The sequence below is a fragment of the Diadema antillarum genome, unplaced genomic scaffold, assembly GCF_040938485.1.
Source record: "Diadema antillarum isolate AM-2024a unplaced genomic scaffold, OU_Dant_1.0 seq00000051_RagTag, whole genome shotgun sequence".
Taxonomy (NCBI): domain Eukaryota; kingdom Metazoa; phylum Echinodermata; class Echinoidea; order Diadematoida; family Diadematidae; genus Diadema; species Diadema antillarum.
In genome coordinates this window covers 26,596-53,504 of record NW_027271160.1, presented here as the reverse complement: position 1 = coordinate 53,504, position 26,909 = coordinate 26,596, and the positions used below count along the sequence as shown (strand labels likewise).

Genomic DNA, 26,909 nt, shown 5'->3' with positions numbered 1-26,909 from the left:
CGAGGGGGAGGGGAGGGTGTGGGAGGGGGGTTTCCCCCCTCCCACGGTGAGAACTTTTTGCATTTTGACGTTGCAAATGGTGCAATTTGATGCATGTTTTTGCGTGTTTTAACGAGTTGAAACAGTCCCACTTGTTTATGGTTGCAGTATATTTTAGTGTAGATTATTATTGAACAATTTGCCTATAAAATGGTATAATTTAAATACACTAGTCTTCTTGTATTAATTCTTACACTGAATATCATGAACGCTGTCTGTTCAGCAATCAAGCAGAAAAAGCATGCACACGAGGGTATAGATAGGGGCATATCCCCTGCCACACGAAGGTGATTTTGCGTTTTCAGACCTGAAATTCAGCGATCTGGTGCAAAGTTTTGGTGCAATACTTTTTTATCGAAGTGTTAAAATCACGGAATTTAGCTCTTATTCCGAATGTGCACCATCTGTGTGTATGTATAAAGTCTAGTGAGGTAGAGCTTAGGGGAAGGGGGATTCCCCCTCCCGCACGCGGAGCTTTTGCGTTTTTAGAATTGAAATAAAGCGATCTGGGTATAGCCACAGTCTACTTCTATGCATGGCGGGGGGGGGGGGGGGGGCGGGGCGGGGCGGGCGAGCAGGGAGAAGGCGTTGGCGAGTGTTATCTCCACCCTTCCCTTCCGATGGAGCTTTTGCCTTTTTAAGGTTGAAATTGAGATATCTATCGTATACGCATATTTGATGGAATCAACATTTGGGAAATCACCAAAAAAAAAAAAAAAAAGAATGGGGGGGGGGGGGGGGCTGAGGGAGGAAAGGGTCGATTAAAAGGGGAAATTCCCCTTATACATGAGGGAACCTTGAGTTTTCGGAATATAAGTGATAAGTCTTGTGCACTCAGAATTATTCATAATATTTTGTAAATCTAAAAAGTGTACTTAGCTAGGGAAAGAGGTACAGAGGGGGAGGGTTTGGGAGGGGGACACCCCTCCCAAGCACGAGAGATTTTGCATATTTTGAATTGAAATTCAACGATCTGGTGCACACTTTGAGTGAAATATTTAAAAAATATATATCTTATTTGATGAAAGGTTGCAAAGGAGACCCGCTTCATGTGCATACAGTATACACGCATTTTTTTTTTCCGCCTCCCAAATCCCCGGTCCAAATCTTAGGGGGGGGGGGGGGGGGCGACCGCCCCCATCGCCCCCCCCTGGCTACGCCAGTGAGCAGAACCTCGCCAGTTTTTAATCCTTTTAAGCCAGTCTGGACCACTTGAAGCCAGGGTTCTTTTTCCTCTCCACGGAGAAGAATACTATCCATACAACCAGCAGTAAGTACTCTCGGTTATTTGTGTATTTCTTTGTTTTTTTATACAGGAACAATAATGATGTGACATGAAACGCATTATTTGTCATGACATGTATGCCGTGTGAGATTGAATATCACTAACGTGATGGTAAAAACAGCGTTATAACAACATGATATTATTGAAGTTAGGTATGAATAAGACTGATACATTGATGTGTACTGTTTAGAGTACATGTTACATCGTGATATTATACGAAATTGAGTATTTAAGCATCAAGATTTATGTACAAAAAAAGTCAGCTGCCCGTAGTATGTAAGGTTTCGTGATACTGCTTTGATAATTTAGATGGCAGCTGGGTTTCGGGACTTCGCCCCAAAGTCGACAATGCCATTCAAGATGCGGTGAAGGCTGCTGTCAACTACGATACCGGCCAGTGGAAAACCAGTTCACTGGATGTGCTGAACGTTGGCAAAACTACGCTCTTCAATCCGCCTGTCGACACTTCTGTATGCTTTTTCGCGTCCAGCAACATTGGTGATGTACACTGACAATTGAACACTGGATATTTCATGTACGGTACTAGGACCAGTGGCCAAACAAGTTACCTGGCGATGTTATACTCCCGATTATATTTGAGTTGGCTCATCACGTTGCAATTTGGAGAGGAGTGAGATGTTCATTAGTGCCTATGATACACGTCAACAATATTTTTTTTTTCATCATATATGGTGCGACCGTGAGGTGTTCTTTTTTTGTGTGTGCATGACTGACAAGATAAAGGGATAAGAAGCCCGAATGATTATTAGCTCAGCAAGAGCTTGTTGAGTTTATGTCCCTTACACGTACACGCCTTCCTATGGCGAATTGTGAGTGATGTACCTGGAAGTTTGTTTGAGGAACCGTGTATAGTGAGCTCGAGCATTTGATGCTCCATTGTGATGCTCTTTTCGTAGCATTTGGAGAAGGTTGAGTGAATATGTATTTTTTGTTGTTCGATAACATAGATAACTTACAAGTTAAACACTTAATGATATATCAGTAGGAGGATATTTAGTCGCTTCATGTGTACCACTAGGACCATATAAGTGGGGGTGGTATATAGATGTTAATGGAGTAACGATTACCCGCGTGTATAGTTACAATTATAATTTCTACACCCCCCTTCTTTTTTGAGGAAGTGTTACAAGTGTTATCGAATCGTGTAAAACATGAGTATACTAGCCCATGTTACTTAGCTAGGTCCCATACTCGCCCTAAGTGAAAGGTGAGTTGCAGAAGTGGTGTAACAACGTACTGCAACAGTTGTAACAGTAGTAAGGGCGACGGAGTGGTTATTGATGTAAAGATATCACGGCAGGTTCATATCAGGAACCTGAGATATCCCATAAGGTACTTGTGTATGGATTTGAGAATCAAAATTCGTGTACACGAATGTGCAACTCAGTTGATGAGATATAAGTTAACGATATTTTGAAGTTGTGAAGTCCTGAGGGTTGTTGTGTTCGAATAAACACTACAGATTGGTTGAGATACTAGATCAGTAAGTGGCATGTGTGATTATATCCGACTCTGGTTTAACCCATGTGACAATTACTGGGGGCTTGTCCGGGAGATAGTGTAGCATGCCATTTACTGTCGCATGGGTGTGATATAGAACCCGAGAGTCGTTTTTTTTTTCTTTCTCGTGGAGGGAACAGTAACTTGGCTTCACTTTGAAAAAAAAAACAGGACAAAACAACGAATAAAGTATCAAAATGGATGTAACCAAGCTCGCGGAAACTGGTGAGAAATTAGGATTTAGTGGATCTGAGTTAAGAGCGTTTGTCAAAGAACAACAAGACATAGCGAGAGACGAACGAGCAGAACAATTAGAAATAAAACGAGCTGAAAAGGCAACTGCCGAGTTAAGGTTGAAAATTGTAGAAACTCAAGAAAACGCAAATGCATCCACTTCCACCCCGGAAGTGAACAGGCCGAAGACTAGGACCCCTAAGCTGCCACCATTCCACGCAGAGAAAGACGATCTAGATGCATATTTACAACGCTATGAAAGGTATGCGCGGAGCCAAGAGTGGCCCCAAGAAGAGTGGGCTATAAATCTGAACGCGTTGTTAACTGGTAGTGCGCTGGAAGTGTATGCACGATTGTCGGCGGCAGATGCAGACAACTATAAGGTGCTCAAAGCCGCGCTATTAAAGCGATTCCAGTTAACCGCAGAGTCTTTCCGTCAAAAATTCCTCACTTGTAGACCAGAAAATGGTGAGTCAGGGCATCAATACGCTACCCGCCTTGAAAGTTACTTAGAGAGATGGATTGAATTATCAGGGACTGCCTTCACGTTTGATGGGCTGAAAGATCTACTCCTTCGGGGACAATTTGTAGAAGGCTGCCCACGAGAACTAGCTTTATTTGTAAAAGAACGGCAGCCATGCACGCTAGATGAAGCTACTTCTATTGCTGAACAGTATCTGGAGGCGAGGGGCGGTACCTTCAAGCCTTCCCCTGCTCCGCGAGCTAACGCTCCTAGAATGCTACCTGGAGAGACGAAGAGGGCTCCAGGTAAGGCAAATGCTAACGCGCGATCACTGTTTCCCCCTCAGACGCAGAACCAGCGACAGTGCTTTTTGTGTGGTAGGCCAGGTCACCTCGCTAGAGACTGTCCAAAGCCAGGAAACACTCAATCCCCACCAACATGTTTTGTGTGTAAGAAACCGGCACAAAATGCTAGGGACTGTAGATTAAATCCCAAGAATGTCGCAGGGATGGTTGCCCATGGTATGTGGTCTGAGATGCCCCGTGAAGAATCTAACTCCTTTCCGGGTGAGTATTACTCTTCACCCCCCTTCAACCCCAACGACAACTTACAGGGAATGATGAGCGGAGACCCTACTGTAAGTAACGCCGTCATCCCTCCAGAGGTAAGTTCCTCAAATAGAGTAGAAGCTTCATGCATGGTAGTAAAACTCCCACCGAGCGCTCCGCAAGCATGTTGTATGGACCCATGTGGCGACCGGGTGCAATTGCCGTGTGGACATTCACTGCCCATGTTGAGTGCGGCGTGTAGTGAAAACGTCGTGAGAAAGATGCCGGTGGTGATTGGTGCCGTGGGAGGTAAACGAGCCACAGTTTTGCGGGACAGTGGGTGCAGCAGTGCAGTGATAAGAGAGGATCTCGTTGATAAGTCTCAGCTGACAGGTGAGGAAAATACGTGTGTTCTGATAGATGGCACAGTAAGGAAGCTACCTATAGCTATGATCAATGTTGACACACCATATTTCACTGGCAGTATCGAAGCTTTATGCATGAAGACACCATTGTATGATTTGATCCTAGGCAATCTGGAAGGTGTACGAGCACCAGGCGATCCGGACCAAAACTGGACCTTGTCTATCAACCCGGCTGGAGCCGTGGAAACTAGAGGTCAGAAGAAACAGTTGGGTAAGCCATTCCGTCCGCTGAAGGTACCTGCACCCCTCGAGGAAACTGTCACACCAGCATTGTTGAAACAAGCCCAAGCAGATGATGACAGTCTTCGAAAGCTCAGGGAATTAGGGAAATCACAAACAGAAAAGGTGAGTGACCACTGTGCAGTATCATCTTTCTTCTATGAAAATGGCATCCTGTACAGAAAATTTCATTCACCCAAAGTCGAGTCAGATACTCTTTTCACACAAGTCGTAGTCCCAAAGCCCTATCGTGCCCAAGTCATGAGAGCGGCTCATGAAACCCTGCTTGGAGGACACCAAGGCGCAAAGAAGACCCTAGACAAAATACTCTCGAACTTCTTCTGGCCAGGAATTACTGGAGATGTTTCGCGATATTGTAGGTCATGCGATGTTTGTCAACGCACACTTCACAAGGGTAGGGTTCCAAAAGCCCCTCTAGGAAGAATGCCCCTCATTGAAGTACCCTTTGAGCGCATTGCTGTCGATATCGTGGGCCCAATACACCCGATGACTGAGCGCAAGAATAGGTATATACTCACCATCATTGACTATGCGACGCGATACCCCGAGGCCATTCCACTGCCTAGCATAGAAACAGAAAGAGTTGCTGAGGCCCTTGTCAGTGTTTTCACTAGAGTAGGGATTCCTAAAGAGATGCTAACAGATCAGGGTTCGCAGTTTACCTCTGAGGTAATGAAGCAGGTAAGTAATCTCCTGTCTGTAAGGCAAATTACCACTTCACCCTACCATCCCGCCGCAAACGGCCTAGTGGAGCGGTTTAATGGAACCCTGAAACAGATGCTCAAGCGTATGTGTTCAGAACGACCCGCTTAGGCTTCTCTCCCTTTGAACTCTTATATGGTAGGAAGGTGAGGGGCCCAATGACCATCCTTCGAGAACTCTGGACGGGGAACATAGAGACAGGTGAGACCAAAACAACATGCCAATACATGTTCGACCTGCGAAACAGACTCGAAGAGACATGTCATGCAGCCCGAGATCAACTTCAAAGGTCAGCATCTAGGTATAAACGCTACTACGACAGAAAGTCTCGACAGAGACAGCTGGAAGTGGGGGACTTAGTCCTCCTTCTTCTCCCCACGGACAGGAACAAGTTGCTCCTCCAGTGGAAGGGTCCGTTTGCGGTAACAGCCAAGGTGAGTGACACAGACTATCGAATGGATGTAAAGGGCAAGTCAAAAGTGTTCCATATCAACCTGCTCAAGAAGTATAACGAGAGAGAAAGTTCCCTTCTCATTTCAGATCCCTCAGCTGACGTAGCGTGCACAGCGGTTCTTGAACCAGATGAAAACGAGATGACCAGCCCCAACCTCCTTCCGGAGATGTCAAACTCAGCCCTACTCCAGCCCTACCCAATGGAGGCCAAAGAATCACTGGGTGATGTGGACGTAAACAACGACCTGACCCCGAGTCAACAAGCACAGGTACGTGAACTCATGGGAAAGTATGAGGATATTTTCACTGATATTCCTGGCCATACCTCCCTTGGTGAACATGGCATCGAACTCACCGTAAAGGAGATCCCAAGATCAAAACCCTATCCAATTCCCCATGCCCTAAGAGAGACGGTTCAAGAAGAGGTGAGGACAATGCTGTCACTAGGGGTTATTGAACGTTCAAATAGTCCGACCGCTGCGCCTATTGTTTTGGTGAAAAAACCAGACGGAAGCAACCGCTTCTGTGTGGATTTCCGACGACTTAACAAGGTGACTAAGTTCGACTCAGAGCCAATACCAGATCAAGAAGAGCTGTTCACTAGGCTAGCATCCGACAAATTCTTCACCAAAATCGACCTTAGCAAAGGTTACTGGCAGGTCCCAATGTCTGAGAAATCTAAAGAGCTAACAGCATTCATAACACCTGATGGTTTGTATCATTTCAAGGTAATGCCGTTCGGCCTAGTGAACGCGCCGGCCACCTTCAGCCGGCTGATGAGAACCCTTCTCAGTGGACTGAAGGGAGTTGTCAACTACATTGATGACATCCTTGTACATTCGGACACATGGGAACAGCACCTCGACACCCTGGGCCTACTGTTCCAGAGGCTGAGGGACGCGAACCTCACCGCAAGGCCAAGTAAGTGTTCAGTAGGTCATTCTCAGGTCGAGTTCCTCGGTCACGTGGTTGGACTCGGCCAGGTCTCACCTCGACCAGGAAAGGTGGAGTCGATCATGAAGGTAAGTCGACCAGAGACCAAGAAACAACTCGGATCTTTGTTGGGAATGACGAACTACTACCGTAAGTTCATCCCGAATTATGCAGCCATCGCGGCACCCCTCACAGACAAAACAAAAAAGGCGGAACCAAACAAACTGGAATGGGGGGTCCCTCAGGAGGTTGCGTTCAACACTCTCAAAAACAAACTTGACAATGCACCTATCCTCCACCTGCCTGACCTAAGCCTTCCGTTTGTGTTGAGAACAGACGCCTCAGAGATCGGTGTGGGCGCGGTCCTACTCCAAGCCCACGGGGATACGAAGTTCCCAGTAGCCTACATTAGCAGGAAACTCCTACCAAGGGAGAGAAACTATTCGACCATCGAGCGCGAATGTCTAGCGATTGTGTGGGCCGTTAGAAAACTTGAACCATATCTCTACGGCAAGGAGTTCGTGCTAGAAACTGATCATCACCCTCTCACGTACATGCAAAGTGCAAAGGTGATCAATGGACGAATCATGCGATGGGCGCTTGCCCTACAACCATATAGGTTTAAGATGGAGGCGATCAAGGGTACCGACAATGTCGGAGTAGATCTCCTGAGCCGCATGTAGTCAGTGAAAAGAAAACAAAAAGTGGAAGTGTAAATACATTTCTTGAAGGGGGAGTAAAATGTCACAGGAGAAATGTATTTGGTTTTTTGTTTCTATTTTATTAGAATATATACCAGTGAATAGAGTAGGAACAGTTGCCATTGCTGGTGTAGTATAAGTGCGTTGAAATGTGATGAAGCGCGATTTGTGTTGTAACAAAATAACGAGTGTGTTTTCTATAACCCACTGCAGAAAGCTGTGTGGGGAATGCGATGAGACAAAAGCGATGCGACAAAAGGGTGGAATTTCCACAGGTGCCAGATTCCGCGGGCGAGCCGTCCAGGGTTTCTATGTAGTACATTGCGTAGTTTTGTACATGATAGGGTAAGAATATTTTAAGTGTGTGACAGACTGAGCAGGGATGTGGTCGAAGGAGGAGTCGTAGCAGAACCTCGCCAGTTATTAATCCTTTTAAGCCAGTCTGGACCACTTGAAGCCAGGGTTCTTTTTCCTCTCCACGGAGAAGAATACTATCCATACAACCAGCAGTAAGTACTCTCGGTTATTTGTGTATTTCTTTGGTTTTTTTTTATACAGGAACAATAATGATGTGACATGAAACGCATTATTTGTCGTGTATGCCGTGTGAGATTGAATATCACTAACGTGATGGTAAAAACAGCGTTATAACAACATGATATTATTGAAGTTAGGTATGAATAAGACTGATACATTGATGTGTACTGTTTAGAGTACATGTTACATCGTGATATTATACGAAATTGAGTATTTAAGCATCAAGATTTATGTACAAAAAAAAAGTCAGCTGCCCGTAGTATGTAAGGTTTCGTGATACTGCTTTGATAATTTAGATGGCAACTGGGTTTCGGGACTTCGCCCCAAAGTCGACAATGCCATTCAAGATGCGGTGAAGGCTGCTGTCAACTACGATACCGGCCAGTGGAAAACCAGTTCACTGGATGTGCTGAACGTTGGCAAAACTACGCTCTTCAATCCGCCTGTCGACACTTCTGTATGCTTTTTCGCGTCCAGCAACATTGGTGATGTACACTGACAATTGAACACTGGATATTTCATGTACGGTACTAGGACCAGTGGCCAAACAAGTTACCTGGCGATGTTATACTCCCGATTATATTTGAGTTGGCTCATCACGTTGCAATTTGGAGAGGAGTGAGATGTTCATTAGTGCCTATGATACACGTCAACAATATTTTTTTTCCATCATATATGGTGCGACCGTGAGGTGTTCTTTTTTGTGTGTGTGTGCATGACTGACAAGATAAAGGGATAAGAAGCCCGAATGATTATTAGCTCAGCAAGAGCTTGTTGAGTTTATGTCCCTTACACGTACACGCCTTCCTATGGCGAATTGTGAGTGATGTACCTGGAAGTTTGTTTGAGGAACCGTGTATAGTGAGCTCGAGCATTTGATGCTCCATTGTGATGCTCTTTTCGTAGCATTTGGAGAAGGTTGAGTGAATATATATATTTTTTGTTGTTCGATAACATAGATAACTTACAAGTTAAACACTTAATGATATATCAGTAGGATATTTAGTCGCTTCATGTGTACCACTAGGACCATATAAGTGGGGGTGGTATATAGATGTTAATGGAGTAACGATTACCCGCGTGTATAGTTACAATTATAATTTCTACCCCCCTTCTTTTTTGAGGAAGTGTTACAAGTGTTATCGAATCGTGTAAAACATGAGTATACTAGCCCATGTTACTTAGCTAGGTCCCATACTCGCCCTAAAAAGTGAAAGGTGAGTTGCAGAAGTGGTGTAACAACGTACTGCAACAGTTGTAACAGTAGTAAGGGCGACGGAGTGGTTATTGATGTAAAGATATCACGGCAGGTTCATATCAGGAACCTGAGATATCCCATAAGGTACTTGTGTATGGATTTGAGAATCAAAATTCGTGTACACGAATGTGCAACTCAGTTGATGAGATATAAGTTAACGATATTTTGAAGTTGTGAAGTCCTGAGGGTTGTTGTGTTCGAATAAACACTACAGATTGGTTGAGATACTAGATCAGTAAGTGGCATGTGTGATTATATCCGACTCTGGTTTAACCCATGTGACAGACGGTAATTTGAATTTATCTGGAGGATAAAAATCGGGCGACAGTCTACGCTAAAAAGCGAATTTCTGAAATGCTGACATGGATCTTTTGCGGTTCAAAGTTGTGAAATCAATCATAATCATTTGGTCTAGTGATCAGGAAGAACATCTGAAAATGATTTACAAATTGTGTTCAGATCTAAAGTAGACGTACCAGGTGTCTACACCATCATCGAACTGCTATTCCTGTCTATACATCCACTGGATCAAGAAACTGAAATAGACAATACATAATTATTATCATTATTTGGGAATACAAGAATACTTACGCCGATTTTGCGATCGATCTCTTGAATTTCTTAGAGAGTTGGTCAACTTTCTGCTGTGCGGCGATGTACCGTTGAGAGCGCTCTTCATGCTCCTGCTGACTTTCTATTCTTTCTCTCTCGGCTGCGTTCAGCTAAAACAAGGACAAAATGTAACGAATGTTATCGGATGTTCGTCAGCAACAACGATCAAAGATCACCGATAACGACATATAATCGTAACCCTGTTGCATGCGTTGATATGTAATGTAGCATCACCAGACTGATGAAATGGGATAAACAACATACATAATAGGCCCTAATTTATTCCCAGTATTGTGATCTTTCTTCGACAACAGATACTGTGTGCAATGATAACAGAGCGTCACATAATTCACTTTCATTTATTGCAAGAAGGATTGCAGCATGAATTATCCATATCGAATCGAGTCATGGCTGCTTGTCACGCAGTTTGTTGGTGAGAAGTCAGTACATGTATTAATGCTTTGTGAACTTCATTTGACGGCGTCCTAGTATACAAGCAACATCAGTGGCATGTACTGGGTAAATAGCTGTGATGACTTGAAATAAACTGTTTGCGTTATTTCATAGATTATGCAGATCGATTTTATTTGTCATCCTTCTCCTTTTCATAAGTTTCAAGATTACAAGGATAAAGAATACAATATTAGCTGCATATTATTATGTTCTAAAGCACAAAAAACAATCGAGTATACGTTGTCAATGAATAAACTCAGCTGAATTCCGTATTGGGAGTTAAGTTGCCTAAATGCACAGAGGAAACACGATAAGCATCATGGATCACGTTCAGGAATTTAAGGTGGTGTTAAGGTATTTCCTGGATATAGGCGTGTTTTTCCATAGTCACATAAGCAAGATGAAAATGTGTTTTGAATGGAAGAATGAAATATCTAATTCATATCTTTTGACTCCAAATATCACGCTTGCCTTCTATTTACTTCTTTTCCACCGACTTGTTAGCACGAATTTGTAATTATCAATTAATTGGATTATTATCATCATTCTTACAATGACTACATTAATCGATCTACTATATACCATGACTACGATGCCGATGATTGCTATTGTGATTACCGTTATCTTGATATTAGATGCGGTAATGACATTATCAACTCACAACTCTATCTTCCGTTTGAACACCATGCAAATTACATTTTGGTAGACAGAGACGACCTTTCACACTTATGAATTGCTAGATTCCGAAAGGTCATTGCAAAAGACTTTTTGAAGCCTCATTATGACGACATCTAATTGATGATGATCATTTTTTTATGGTTGTTGCTAACAATTATCACTCTTTCATCAAACAAAATGAAACTGAACTTCCATAACTTTCCTATTTCAAATCTGAGGTTCTTGAAACTCCTACTATAACATTATTTCGTTTGATTTTGTTCACTGTTTTAAGACTTTCTTCATTCATTCGCGTCTGTTGGAACACACACGTAACACGACTAAATCGTACTTTAACCCTTAACCCTTTGGCCTGAATTCACGAAGTTGGTACAAAATAAACATAATGAAACAATGGTTTAAACCATGCATGGACAAAAACCATGGAGCGCCAAGTGTCGCATAGAATATTTCGTTACGAAATCAGTCATTTCGTCGATGAAAAATTATTATTTTGTAACGAACTGACAAAATTTTGTAACTAAATGAACATTTCATCCATGAAATGATAATTTCGATAACGAAACGGTCATTTTGTCGACGAAATGACCAATTTCGTAACGAAATATTCCGTGCGATACTTGGCGCTCCATGGTTTTTGTCCATGGTTTAAACCATGGTTTCATTATTTTGTACCACCTTCGTGAATTCGGGCCGTTATGAGCAAGGAAATTTGGACAGTGTGTTCAAAGCTGCAGGGTTTACTCTGTGCCAAATCGGCACTCCAAGCTCCCGAAGGATCAAGAAATTAGTGCTCCTTTCCGTATTTTGAGAGGGTTTCATACTTAGGATTGAGGCAAGCGAGGCATAGTTGACGTACCTTCATGGTTGATAGGTTCAGCATTTCCTGGAGAGCCGAGTCGAATCGTCTCCGTCGCTCTGTCGTCCCGTCCGTGGAGGTGATCGCCGCTTCCTCGGCAATGGCTATCGTCTCCTTGGCCGCGCTGAACATTCCCACGGCGCGCTTGTAGCGCAGCGCTGCCTCCTGGGCGCTCTCTTGGGCCTGCAGGAAAGCATGAAAAGAAGTCATGATGATAATGATGATGATGATGATGATGATGATGATAATCATAACAACTACCACACTGATAACAAAGAGATACAATGTATTAGTAATGATGACAACGATAAAAAAATAAAAAAGTCAGCATCATCACTATCATCCTCATCCTCCTCCTCCTCCTCCTCCTCCTCCTCATCATCATTATTTTTATCATCATCCTACAATAATAGCTTTAATAAATCAAGAGTCATCACTCCAACCTTAAAAATGAACACGGTTTCACTTAATCGCAACTGTCTCTTATGTCTCAAATGCCAGGGCCCTCTGAGAAAAAAACAAACAACAAACAACAACAACAATAAAAAGCTTTGTGACACCGGGGAGGCTAGGCTTGAATAATACCGCAAGATAGAATTTATGCACATTATTATGTAAGCCTATACATTCCCCATTTATAGTGGACCAAGGCTGAGATAACTATTAATCCATATTCCTTTGGGGTCACTTCGAAGCTAAAATGCACTTTGCCATCAAAATAGTGATTCGGGTGTCGTCTCGAAACCAGAACAAAGTCTCCTGCCAAGCCGGTTTTTGACGATCAGTTATTATTTCTGTCCTTTGTTATCTATACAGTGGGCTATTGTTTGCTTTTTGACGTGGTAGACACAGGAGGAGCTGAAAATTCAAATATTTAATGATCGCAGAGACACGCTGAATAAAGACCATATTCTGACTCATAGGCAACACTTTGTTTGCCAAGACTTCGCTTTAGCGACTTTCCTGTGAATCTGACGAGAATATTACAAGTTTGTAAAGATATTATTGTGGGAACTCTCGCTTCCCATCTCCTCATTTCCTCTCTATGCATTGTATCTCCAAAGATCCTATAACTTTCTGGGATCTTTGATATCTCTCACTCTCTCTCTCTCTCTCTCCATCTCTCATTGATAACACATTCACTCACTCACTCATGAACACAATTAATAATATATATATGAATACACTCATATTAATGATATTTTTTATTGGAAAACGCACGCACACACACACACACATACACACACACAGATGTTAGTGGCAACCTTACGGAGCAATAAACGATTATTGATATGCAAGCTGATTGTTCCATAATGAGAAAACTGTGATTATTACAGGCAAGACCTCATGAAGCGGGTATATAAATAGCTGTGAGGCACAATCAAGTATCTATACGACAAAACAGCTTGTAAAACCCTTATGAAACAAACGCAAAGATCTAATGTGTTCTTTACAACAACACTCATAAAAGAGACAACAAACAACATCAATACCGGTGAGGCAATAATAACCTTCTGACATGCACTCACCAATCATCTAACCGCTTTGTATTCATTAAAGCTAGTCATTATTATGCATTAAACATTGCCCAAACTATCAATATTTCAGTAAGTACAGTGTTTGATATATAAAGTCTTCTCAGCATATGTCAAAGTTTTGTTTCAAAGGGACATCGTCCACCGAAATCCACACTAAACAGAGATGTACACATTTTACACTGGTGACCATTTGTTCATAGGGCAACGGTGGACATTATAGCATAACCTCTCGTTTAGTAAAATATTACTACTACAAGCTATTGTCGGGTATAATGGTGCGAGTCAACAGAGACCTGCAGAACAGAAACGTGCACACACAGTCACATAAAAAAGCAGGAACAATTCAGAAGGAATTTGTGGGTAAACTACAGGAACGAAAGAGAATAAACAAAAGAAAAAAAAGTTTTCCGTCGGTAGGACCGTTTGCGGTTTTCCTTGAGCAATGTCACAGACTTATCCGATTGTTTCCTTTTTATTTCCACCAGGCACGCAAAGCTATAGGCCCTACGTTTTTCCGGAACAGGATCATCGCGCAGGAAAAGAATTAAAAGAGAGCATAAAAGACATCAAGTCATTACAACCACACAACACTATAAGCGTTTCCCCTGTCATGAGCCCTGCTGCTACTGAGTTCAACTCGAGTGCACGTCACGAGTCCGACACGCAAGAATCATACAGCCCAATAGTCATTCAGCCCACGAGCTCGACACGAGGCAAAAATTCCCATGAGTCCGACACATAATAGGCAAACAATATAAAGCCCACGAGTCCGTCACTCATTATACATCACGGGGCTTAACGTACACAGTGTCGGTCTCGTACGTGGGTCTTTTTATTTCTCCAAGTGTCGGACTCGTGAGTCGAGCTCATGGGCTGTAATGACTCGTGGGCTGTATAGCTTATACGTTCCCACTAAGCCGAGTTGTATACAGTAGTCTCGAGTGATGACATGCTGAGCTATAGCGCTAACTTTAACTAGCGTGAACTCGCGTGAAAATTGCTATGACTCGTATGGGCTGTATGACTCGTGGACCTTTTGTCAATGTAAGAGCTCGTGGGTCGTGTGACTCGTGGGTGTAGGGCTCGTGGGATGATCCCATCCAACTCACCTTGTTTGCGATTTCCTTGGCTTCATAGTAACTCTGCGCCTTGGCGGCCGACTTCCGACACTTCTTTAATTTCTCGTTGAGCGTCTGGGACGACTTCGTGAGAGTCAGACGAAATTGTTGTCGAGATTCCTGTTACGAGTAAAGAAAGAAAAAAAAAAAGGTCGAAAACATAAATTGAGTCCCTTACTATTTTGGGATATCTATGAATATAGTCGAGACTCGTTACGTTTGGCCTCGTGAATGGCTTGGAGGAGAATGTTCGTTCTGGGGCCTATCAGTGATTATAAATCAGTGTTGTTAGATCGCTTTCATGATAATGGCCATTTTTATAAATCTCTATAAGTGATCTTCAATAATCATAGTTTGCGTTATGAAAAAAAATCAGAAATGACGTCGCTCGTATGAGCTACTAACGAAAATCAGATTTTCACAAATTATAGGTGAAAATAGCTATTATTCACTGAATCGTCACGGATAGAACTGATGTCACCATTGCTTACAATAACTTTTGTTCATTTCGTATGAGACACGAAGGGGTATAGGGGAATATCAACAATACCAGTAAACTCTTATTATTAGATATTTTGGTAAACATATCAAGGTGTATATGTATTTTTGTCTCCTACCATAAACGAAAAATAAATTATGATAATATAAATGATTGTTAGGAATCTATGCAGTGGTACACGAGTTCAACAATACATTCATTGGACAATGTACACAGCAACCTTTGTCATGTGCCGAATGAATTGGTTATATGAAATGCAGAAGGATACATTTGTATAATTTCATAGCCTTTACAGCATGTCGCAACAGATTCATTACGAAGTCATCAATTCCGTACATGTGTGACACTTCTAGTGTCATATCAAAATTATGATATACTGAGTAAGCGTACCACGTGACATGACGTGAAAGCTTACGTAAAAACTTAGATGTTACGAAATAGGTGTTCGTTAACACTTCAGTCACATTATACGTACGTCTAGTTGCTTTTCAAGACGGTTTATTTCCGCAGATGCTGTGTTTAACCTCTCCAGCTCCTCCTGTAAGATTGAAGAAATCAGAGAAAGGAGAGAGAGAGAGAGAGAGAGAGAGAAAGAGGGAGAGATAGCGAGAGAGAGAGGGGAGAGAGAGGGAGAGAGAGAGAGAGAGATCTAAAATGTTTCTTATATTCTGACAATCCGATCATTCATTTCATAAACTTACAAGCATATACGTATAGTTATTCTTTAAAAACAATATGGTGCAACAATGAAAGAAGAGACGTCATCAAGAATATTCAAAGTCTTGACTATACATTGCCATTTTTGTTTCCCTTTGCATGTGGAATAATCAGCTATAGACTGTCTGTATATTCTCGAAAAATGCATCATAATGTATTTGAAGGAAATATTTTTGTTTTGATGGTAGCTTCCTAAAATAAAATGGAATAACATGAAATGAAATTAAACGAAATGAAATAAATGAAATATGTAAAATCAGATTCAGATATGATATAGAATGGAATAAAATCAAACAAAATAACAAAATAGATAAAACACTGATATAGAGTTAACTCGTCGAGCATGTCTGATAATAATTATTATCATTTGCTATCCATACTGTTTGATACATCATGCCATTCAGATCAAGGTTAGATTATCTGAAGAGTTCGCTCACCGCCTGAAAAAACCCGCAACAGAGATATACATGTGTATTCATTTAGATGTTTGACTTGAGCATCATTTCATATAATTTTATGATTGATGATTTTGTTGGAAGTATATAATTATGATATATATATATATATATATATATATATATATATATATCATAGGTCCTATATGTATCTATAGGTATATCATTATATATATTGTGGACTGTGATGTGTGATTTCAAGCTGTGTTCCTCGTACAGAAATGGACTTTACTATAAGTGTATAAAATATGTGTCATTACCATAGCAACCGGCTGTTTGAACCCAATGGCTAATATGCCCTTTGAGATGGTGGTCCAAAGAGAATTAATGATAAACATGGTCAGTTTCTCTTCTCATTAACCAACTACCAGTAAATGTTATACCCCTGTTTGACTATATAGTTTCAGTAAGTGAATGTAAAGAAAATAATTGTGCTGCACCCAGGGATATGTAGAAACACGGTCCTGTTAGATCTTTATTTTGAAGCTTGTGTTTATAAGCTTTACATTTTTAATAGACGATACATTTTAGACTCTGTTTTTCCCCCCAATACTATAGTATTGTCTATTGAAAATGAAAATTTGGCCTTTAGATTATGTCAGAAATCAATGATTTTTAATCACTACATGAGATCATTCTCAAAATCCTGGTTTTGTGATTATACATATAAAAGTTATCATTTTGCATCTGCATATCACGAGAGATAAATGGGTATATACATATTATGTCAACATATTTCATTAGCATGTAGAATACATAATTATATACATATTTCAGAAAATTAAAATTGCAAGTATAACATTATGTATATAATATATATATATATATATATATATATATATATAGAGAGAGAGAGAGAGAGAGAGAGAGGGAGAGGGAGAGGGAGAGAAAGAAAGAGAGAGAGAGGACAGACAAAAAGTGAGAAGTTTAAACAAACAATTCATCAAAGGGCAGGGCAGATAGCAAGACGCAGTGTAGGCTATATTAATACATCCCAATCCGAATCACACTATACATACATTGTGTAGATAAAATCAAATGTTGACATTTTGTCAGGTTTTGGAGAGCTGAGCTCATATCTAACCGTGACCGCGATGCGTGCTGCCGATAAGGCTTGTGCTACCTTTTAAAGGGGTTGTCTCCTTCAATATTATGTAAGGTTACGATAATGCGATTGCAGAAAATTATGTGAGAGGAAGCAAGAATTGTTTGAATGGTAGAGCAAAGTTTTGCTAAGAATGCATCAAAGTTTGTTTTTATTTACTAATTCTCGAATAACTGTAACAAATGGAGTGCGATAAGCTGATTTACCATTCTGAGCTTTACATGAAAATAGGTATAGCAATGCTTCTTTATATGTTTATTTTTTCCTATCATAATGATATTAGTATAAGGAGATAAAATTATGAGATTTAAAAAAGTATAATGCAGACACTCACATGTCTAATGATGTAAATACACCCGCGTTTGTTTGTCTTTTCTTTTGCTTGTTTTTTTTTTTTTACCAGGGCGTAGGAAAGCAAAAGAAATTCACACAGTCAGAAAAAAATTATATGTATCATTATTTGTTATTCAAACCTAAATGTCGTTATTTTACGCCATATTTCATCGCTGTTACACCTACACGTTTTTTCGTAAACTAAAAGATCGACAAACTTCAAGGAAGTTTGTCGATCCTGAGATACGCATCGACTGAAAATCGTTTTTCTACCAGTCTGTTGCAACGTATAGATATCAGGTAAATCTATTCTCTCCCGATGCTGTTTGACCCCAAGGTTAACTATTAAAGGGGCCATGTAAGCAACAGCTTGATTATGATGATGTAGAATGTCTCCCCAATCGTTCAAAGTGTATTTACATAGGAGACCTGGAAAGGCGAGCTCCTGTTATAAGACGAAACCTTGCTACCAAATTACCAATACATGTATTAGCCAAGGCGAGCGTTTGCACAAATCCGACCTTAGTGCCCTGATTAGAATTATCTTGTTTTATTGCTCCATCCGTGTTGACAGCGCAGTACCGTGAATCTTCTCTCTATTATGACGCTAGTCTGCGTTCAAGACTACTTTGCTTGACATTCAGCCTTGACCAATTACTCAAAATCTAGTGTCCAGATGGTAGGCCCTCTATACTTTCAGAAGAGGAGTTCTCTTTTGTGACGATCCTCTTGATCTCTCACGACATTTGAAAGGTAAATGTGCAAATAAAGTAAACTGATCTTGCAACAAGCACCAGTGTATCATACACACGAACGATAATGATTCCAAAAAAAAAAAAATTTACTGTTTTAGTTATTTTCTGTACATACTACATTGGATGTACAGTATATTGAATCATGTCATGGTGACGAAATTGTTGTGTATAGATAATTGTTGAATTTTGTGTATAGTTAGGACACAAAAAGAAAAATCACCTTGGATTCATTTTTGCTTTGAGATATTTGGAGAAATCATACCTAGGACTGTTTGCTTTGTCAGTCCATCTAATAGCGCATCCAACAGGAGGTTCTTTATTTTTGTGAGTAACATCAGTAATGCAGCGGTCAAAATGTATCATGTATATGTTGCACTTAACTTTGGTAAAAAAAAAAAATTCAAGCGGAAGATGCATGCAGTTGCAATATCTTGAAATTAGAAATTGAATCAGTGTATAGACAGAGTATATAGGTATTTCATAAACTTAATTTTAAACATAATCTTGGTTTCCTTTTTGTCTCCATTATATTCAATACCAGCTCTACACAACGTTGTGGTCTATGTTATAACAAGTCGAAACAGAACTGGCTAATCTCTTGAAGGGTTTAAAAACCGCCCTGTTAAGGATCGTACATTAGGTGGTGACCGTATTTTCATGAAAGGTCGTCAAAAAAAGAAAAGATACCAATGCAGTCCTTACTTTATATAACATATGCCACCCCACGATCTATTGCTGTGCATGCTGATAACATTATCAGCACATGTAGAATATAAGGCATGACCAGAGCGTGATCTGAATCACGGATGGCTGGACTTGCTAATCAAACAAGCAAGGAACACAAGGATGACGTTGGCATTTCCAGCAGATCACCTCCTCAACCGCGACTGCAAGATTCCTCACCAACCTAAATAATATTTCCAAGATAACAATGTCGCCATTCCAGAATAATTATTACACCGTAATACACCTCCAAGTCCAGTCTTTATTAAACAATTTTCTTGGAGATAATAATTTAAGACACGCATTCCCATATCAATGGCATGATGGCGTGTCTATTGAGATACTGCGTGATAGCGATCCACAGATCATGAGAGTTAAGGCTATGGTATTACGATTAAAGAGATTAGTATACAATCTCTATTATGACTACATGATTATGATTCTATTATGACATGCCCTTGTATCGTCGCGCTCTATATTACTTTTGTTAGTTGGTTCCACAATGTTGTGTTATGAAAACACAGGAGTTCATGCTCCATGCACACGTTCCGATGTGCTATACTTATCAGAATTTCAATAATTCAGCACAAGAACTGATTGCCAGTCATTCTTAAGTCGTTCGTAACTTTAAGAACAGCTTTATGAAACACCCCATGTAAAAACTGATTGAAATACGTTGCTTGCTGTATACCTCCAAACAGCACAAAGGCTGTTCTAAAAAAAAAGGCCTATAAGACTTAGTAACAGCATCAGAGTCCATCGATTAAAGGGATAGTACAGTATTGGTGGAGATGGGAATTGGGCTTTTAACTTTTTGCGAGATACATGTACCAAGAAAACACTTATGATGTAGTACAGAGCATGTTAATACCATTTTAAGAGGAATTCAAAGTTTATTTGATGAAAATCGTGTTTGGAATGACTGAAACATCCAAAAACAAAGTAAAACAAAGCGATCGTGATAAAGTGTGGGTCCCACACTTTATTAGAAACACTATTTTTTTGATATCTCAGCCATTTCAAAACCAATTTTCATCAAATAAACGTTGAATTCCTGATAAAATTACATGCTCTTTCATATTTCATAAGAGGTTTCTCATTATTTCATCAAAAAATGTTAGAAACTCGAAATTAGGTCTCAACCAAAACTGTACAATCCCTTTAATTTCAGTATTCTCACACAAAACAGCATTCGACGTCATTGAAATTGTGTAACGCAAGGGTACAGGATGCATGGGTTCTAACATCATGAAGGCGACTGCTGTCATCGTGCTATTTAGTTTTGTTATCTCCACAGCAGTCAATATTAAATGAAGTCCAAACACAAGTAAGGTTACACAAAAAGAACAAAGTGAAGGGAGCATCGATTTACATCAAATGAAAATTGAAACCAGGCATTTTGTTACAGAGCAAAGAATTTTATAAGTGAATATTCAATTCATTTATTTTCATTCTTCTTTTTCTAACAAAACATAACACAGAATAAATCAGGAATTGTATCATAAACATTTTATCACATGACTTTGCAAAGGATAAATGATACAGAAAACGATAAGCATGCAGCATACTGGCAAAAAAATAAAAAGTTATGCTTCAGTTGAGAAAAAAAAAAAGAATATCGTTAATGCTTCAAAAGAAATTCCATGTCACCCTTGTTATAACATTTCTCGTTTCAATATTTACCGTCATTGTATAATTGCAAGCTGCTGGGTGTTTGTGTTTTGTTTTGTTTTGATTTGATCTGTTGCTCTTTTTTGTCTGTTGTGTTATGTTATGTTTTGTTTTATTTTCACAACGACATACTTTCATGAAGTAAAGTGGAGTGAACCAGGGAGGTGGTCTCACCTCCCTGAGTGAACCGAAATATTGTGACTCATGCATGCTTGATAGTATTCATCATCTCTGTTCGGGTCCATTAGACGGAACCATTGTAAAAAAAGTGAAAGTGATTCCATTTCCTTCCGATACTCGCTCAGCTCACTGCATGTGTATATTATAGTTGTTACCCCTGCTCAGGGATTGTTGGGATAGAATTGCAGTTAGACCGGACAATCATGGTTCTGTGTGGTTTTTCAATCGCCACGATAATCAAGCATAGAGTGGCATATACCTAAGCTTGTACCTTATGGGTAAACCTCTCAACTGAAGTATAGAGTTAGAATATTCTAAAGGTAGTCCATCTAGACAATTGAATCCAGACAAGGTCTACGATAATGACATTTAAGACAATATGAATAGCAGCATGTTGTCCAACATTATTATACTATACCATCATTTGCCAACCTTCAAAAAGTTGTAACAGTATATACATAACTTTAAAATATCACTCAATAATCAATATTTCCATAAGCTCCTTTGTGGAGTTATTTTGTATGAGCTCCCCTGTGGAAACTTCCATTATGAGCTATAATATTCTTGTTTGTTACCTTTAAGATTTATTATAAATGTTTATATTTATGTCAGTATTGTCTGGGGCAAATTTATTGTATAGGGCCCCTTTTTTTCTCTCTCTTCTTTCTTTAAAAACACAGAGACATATACTTTTGATGCTAGACAATATTCGTTTGTTTGTTTGTTTGTTTGTTTGTTTTTAGTAAATATACATGAACATGATATCGAAACGTGAGTACCAAACACACCATCATGTGTTTGACAGTATTCTGACATCGTTGAAATCATCATGCATGCTGATGTGGTTTTGGAGCAGATTATTGTGCATAATGATGAATTCGGATAATCGCGTGCATGCATCTGCCGTACAATGCGTGTTCTATATCCCTTATAACTACACTGATAATCATTTTGGACAGTGTACTTCGATCGATCGCGACTACAATCTATTCTTTTACATTATCATAATATGAGCATGAATTATAAGTTCAAATCCAAACATGTATTTCTTTTTTTTTTTAATGTCAGATCACTACCATTTATCATACGTTTCATTTATTGATTTCGTTAACGGTCATGATTGTAATTACGTATCGCCCAAAATGAGTGAAGTGAGGACTGCATGGATGAATGAATGGATGACTGACTAAATTAAATCTCACTTATGAAAAAAAAAATATATATATATGATGAGCAAGTAACTCTGATGTCACGTGATCAAGCAGAGCACTTAGAGGTGCCCTTTACGACGCTACGTTTAGTTCAATGAACTTTATGATTATGTTTTCCCCATTATCACGATATCTCACGTTCTTCAGTTGAAAGTTCTTTATCAAATCTGTGTATGTGTGTACACGTGTGTGCGTGTGCGTGTGTATGTGGGGGCCAAATGTCATTTGAACCCCCCCCCCCCCCCCCTTTTCGCCGGGAAGAACCTCACTCGGAGAGTGGTGGGTTTTGTTGTGATCCCCCCCCCCCATTTTTGAGTTTTTGTCTTCTTTTATCTTTGAAGATCAAAAAGTTTATCATGATTGTAATTGTGTTTGCAAGGAGGGGGGGGGGGGAAGGCTGCATCGCACATAACCCTCAACACCCCCACCCTAACCCTCGTTTCGCAGCCCCTGCCTCCTCAATAACTTGGACTCTGTTATTAGCTGACGTTTAACAATCGTTCTCCTTGCAGTTTCGCCAAGGAGGTTTACTAATACCTCGGTGTAACGAAATGGCGTCTGCACTCTTGCGTTCTTGTCGCTTTTTAATCTTTATTCATAAATAAATGCCCGGGCATCCATTATCTCGTACAGTTCATCAGCATGGACCCAAAACGTGAGCCAAGTGCACGTGCACGTTATTGAGTTTATGACACTTGACACGACATCGGCGCCAGTGTATACATACGTGCCATTCGAAACAAAGTATAGTTGTACCTTCTTTTTATTTACACTATAAAGAAATCCAGGCTTGTGTATTGATCTAAGTCCGAACTTGCGAAGTGAGAAAAAACAAGAACAATTCACGAAGATAACAATGAAGCAAAAGTCGACTTATAGCTGAAGTCAAGAATGAAATATCTGTACCGTAATTTGAACATCAATTTCCTATATAAAACACAAGCATCAGCCAGCAATGATCAGGTGACGAGAACGCAAAATGTTCTTGCATTAAATCTAGAACAGTATTGAGCAATTATAATGGCAAAATAATGAACATAATTAGGCCTCCTATAAGCGCGGTAAAATCATTTCTCCTCAAAAGTCCTAAAAATCATTTCTTCACGAAATTATGAATTCATTGTATGAATAAAAAGTGTATTTGTCACTATGGTAAAATGATGCACTATTATATAGTTGCAACATTGCAATATACTTTCGATACATGAAGTCATTTTCACAGTAATATTTTACTTTACTTGCTCATGCAATTTCAAAAAGTTGTCCTTTTCAACCTGTTTTGATGAAAATCAAGATGGTACGTGATATGTAAGCCTACAGAAATAATGATTAGCCTTAGATAGAAAAAAAAAAACCAGACTCGTACAGAGTAAAAAAATAGTCAAACATGTATTATCATGCGTACTTGTTGTGGTGTCTCGTCGAGATCAGCTAGCTGGTAAATTAAAGTATACCATGGGCTACTATGTTAAAGTAACAAGTGTGTGGTCATCAGGGTGAAATAAACTCACCTGAATGCGAGGATCCAAGAAGGTGCAATCACTTGTTGGGTCACACTCGACGTCAGACATATTTGCTGAGCTTGTCAAGTCCTTAAGGATGCAAATCCGCAAACAGATGGGGAAATGGCAACTCTCACTGAGAATGTTACAATAATTGTATTCTACTCTCTCCTTTTCCTTCCACTAACTTCCCTTCGGAAACGGTGTAGCGGATTCAGGAAAACTTTATTCAGCACCACAGGATAAACGTGTCTTTCCGGCTGTGTTCAGAAGGTGAACTGGTTGCTCTGGTAAGCATCATGTTGAGAGTGTCATTCCTGATGAAGCCAAACTTCCTCCAGGAAGACCATTCTCTTCTGACGCAGGAGCTGACCACCGCAGAGACACCAGGACACCGAGACACCGTCCCCGCCAGTCACGACAGCGTCTAGCGCGAATTTCGGGGTGACAGGCACGCTCTGTCGCGTGGAAAGCTGGCTGGCGAGAGACTACATTGCAAGGATTAGATGCCAAGTGAGGTCAATGACGTCATAGCTGGCTGCTGAAAATCGCATCATTAACACATTGATTAATATTGTTTTGTTAATAATTTTTTTTTTCGTTAAGTACACATGATGTATGTTTTGTAAGGCCCCCGCACCCAAGGCTGTCGTATCTTTAAGCTATTTGCTTATTTGAAGACAGCCTTCTGCATTTAAATCCTACAATACAAGTATTATTCAGTCAGATCATTGTTGTTCCACTATCCTGAATAGCTCCCAATCGACGTGCTTTCTTTTTCTTTCTTTTTTTTTTCAGTCTGTTAACAGTCCATTGTAAACGTAAATTTCAATTATGTTCAGATATACCGATCCTTATGCCTTCAAGTGTTGTGTTTGGGGGAAAAAAAATGATTGTATTGGCTCATTTGTATTATATTCAATTAGGCCTATTAAAGATTCTGAATAGTGTACATCATGTTTCCAGGAGCATTTACTGATTGGTTGCCCACACTTTCTTTAAAACGTTTCGACTCCTTGTTAGTTCACTTTTCTATGGAAACAAAAGAATAGGTAAACATAATTACATTAAAATTGTATAATGATTTAAGATATTTTGGTATATACTGCTGCTTTAAGGGAGTTTGAGGAGCATTTGAATTTTTGCACAATTTCTAAAGCAGTGAGAGATACCGGTAAACAGTATTATTCTCAACTTCATCCATCAGTTTTCACAATTGGATTTTTACTTAACAGTGGACTGGTAATATACTTTAGGCCTACCACCATTAAAGGGGAAATGTGGGACAAATTAAAGTAAGTATATACTGAGAAAGAAGTGACGCGAACATGGTGTGAAATTGAACTTTCATATCGACATCTTCATTCGTGCTTAAAGAGTTGAAAATGAAATAAAATGAGTAAATGAATAAACATATACATGTTTTATATGAAAATATGCATGAAGGAATAAACTTGATGAATAAGAAGGCAGGTATAGATAAACATGGAAAGATATATAAAGCTATAGCATTTGAATACAAAGGTATATATGATTATTATAAATGAAATAGATAAACAGGTACAAAAATATATGGAAATAAGCAAACAAAAAGGATGTGATCTGTCAATTTAAAAAATGCACTTCGAGAGGTCTTGATAATGATTTCTCGAACGCCGAAGAGTATTGTCATAATATTATGCGATGTGACGCAGCTCAATACATACAGTGTCGTATCCGAAATCAATAAACAATCTCATTGCACTAAGCGGTTTCAACGTCAGCGTACACGCCCCCTTAGTAGCCTTTGGCACCAATGCGAAATTATAAAGCGCTTTGTTTAGGAGTTTAGGCTGGAATTGTAACATAATATCTCTTGAGAAACAACTTTGTTCAGAGTCCAGGTTGGATGATACTGTAATACAAACAATTTAGAAATAAAAAATAACATGCACTGAATCCTGTCTTCCAAAGCCCTTCATCTCTATAAGGTACCATACGTACATAATGCATCACTATCTTGACTTCAGTGGATAAATTCGCCCAGGCTGCTGTATACCTGGGTTCTCTCAACATAGACCCTATTTGCAAGATTTGTGTATTGTAAATTAAGTACTTTGAACACTACAACAGAATTAAAATTCTCATAAAATTTTCACAGAGCCTTTAAACACTGACCCTATATAGTAGAATTCCTTCGCCGTTTGCCCCCCCCCCCCTTCTCGAAATATCGGCATCTCATCGTATCATCGATCTTTCGAAAGGTGTCTTTGCAAGCAAATTCGAAATCCGATGACCTTTAAGCCCTAGTGAGAACTTGATTACTATATTTTGGCTTTTAAAGCTCATATTTGTTGGGTTAATTTTCGCTCCCCCCCCCCCTACTCGAGATGTGCCAGCAGTTTTTCGATCGATCTAACCATTCATTATTCTATGCCAATAAGTATGATTCGGTCTGTACGGAAAACTGGTCACAAGCAGTGTTTACCCGTAATACAAACATATTTATAAACCGGGATCATGAGAATATTTTCAACATGGTGCAGTTCAGTGAGTAAATAGCGACATGAACAAATAAGTGCTACTGATGTACTATACGAAACATAGGCCCTACAGCAAACATAATAGCACAAAGAAGAAATCGGTGTAGTGTAATGATGAAATCTTGAAGTCTAATATCAGATGGATCGCAAAATAACTAGATCTTCTACATTTGTATCCATGAAATCTCCGGCCATGGCATTACGTGGTTCAGCAAATCTCAGCTTGCTTGTCTCTACATGCGTGGTCTCTACAAGTACTAAGTGGGGTAGCTTAGCGACAAATATACTGATAATCGTGACACGCCGGACAAAAGTGTAATATTTTCCTCAGACATTTGTAAGTATGTATGAGGATCAAAATTAGGGGGTGCTCCAAGAAATCCGCTAACAGAAAAAAATGAGAAAATACCCTTAATTTGTACATAACAATAAAGTCTGAATTTAAAGACTTTACACAGGGCATTAATTGCCGGGTTTCTGTACAATGCAATGGAATGTACAAGGTTGCTAGTCTTAAAATTCAGACCCACTACACAACATATTATCTGCATGTTTACAATAATACACCATTTTTTAAAATAATAATAATAACAATAATAGTGGCTACTTGTATAGCGCACAGGTCCACTTTTCAGTGCT

The 26,909-nt window shown here is 39.8% G+C and overlaps 1 protein-coding gene across 1 annotated transcript in view; it reads right to left on the bottom strand.

Annotated features, from left to right (window-relative positions):
• LOC139725603 (SH3 domain-binding protein 5-like) overlaps positions 1-23,942 on the bottom strand; it is a 29,338-nt gene extending 5,396 nt beyond the window's left edge. Inside the window, exons 1-5 of the mRNA XM_071636694.1 lie at positions 23,758-23,942; positions 15,572-15,634; positions 14,589-14,717; positions 11,942-12,124; positions 9,931-10,061 (exon numbers count right to left, since the gene is read on the bottom strand). Of these exons, the coding sequence (XP_071492795.1) occupies positions 9,931-10,061; positions 11,942-12,124; positions 14,589-14,717; positions 15,572-15,634; positions 23,758-23,817 (566 nt within the window). The 5' untranslated portion in view covers positions 23,818-23,942. The remainder of the gene's footprint in view (positions 1-9,930; positions 10,062-11,941; positions 12,125-14,588; positions 14,718-15,571; positions 15,635-23,757) is intronic.
• Between the last annotated feature and the right edge of the window lie 2,967 nt (positions 23,943-26,909).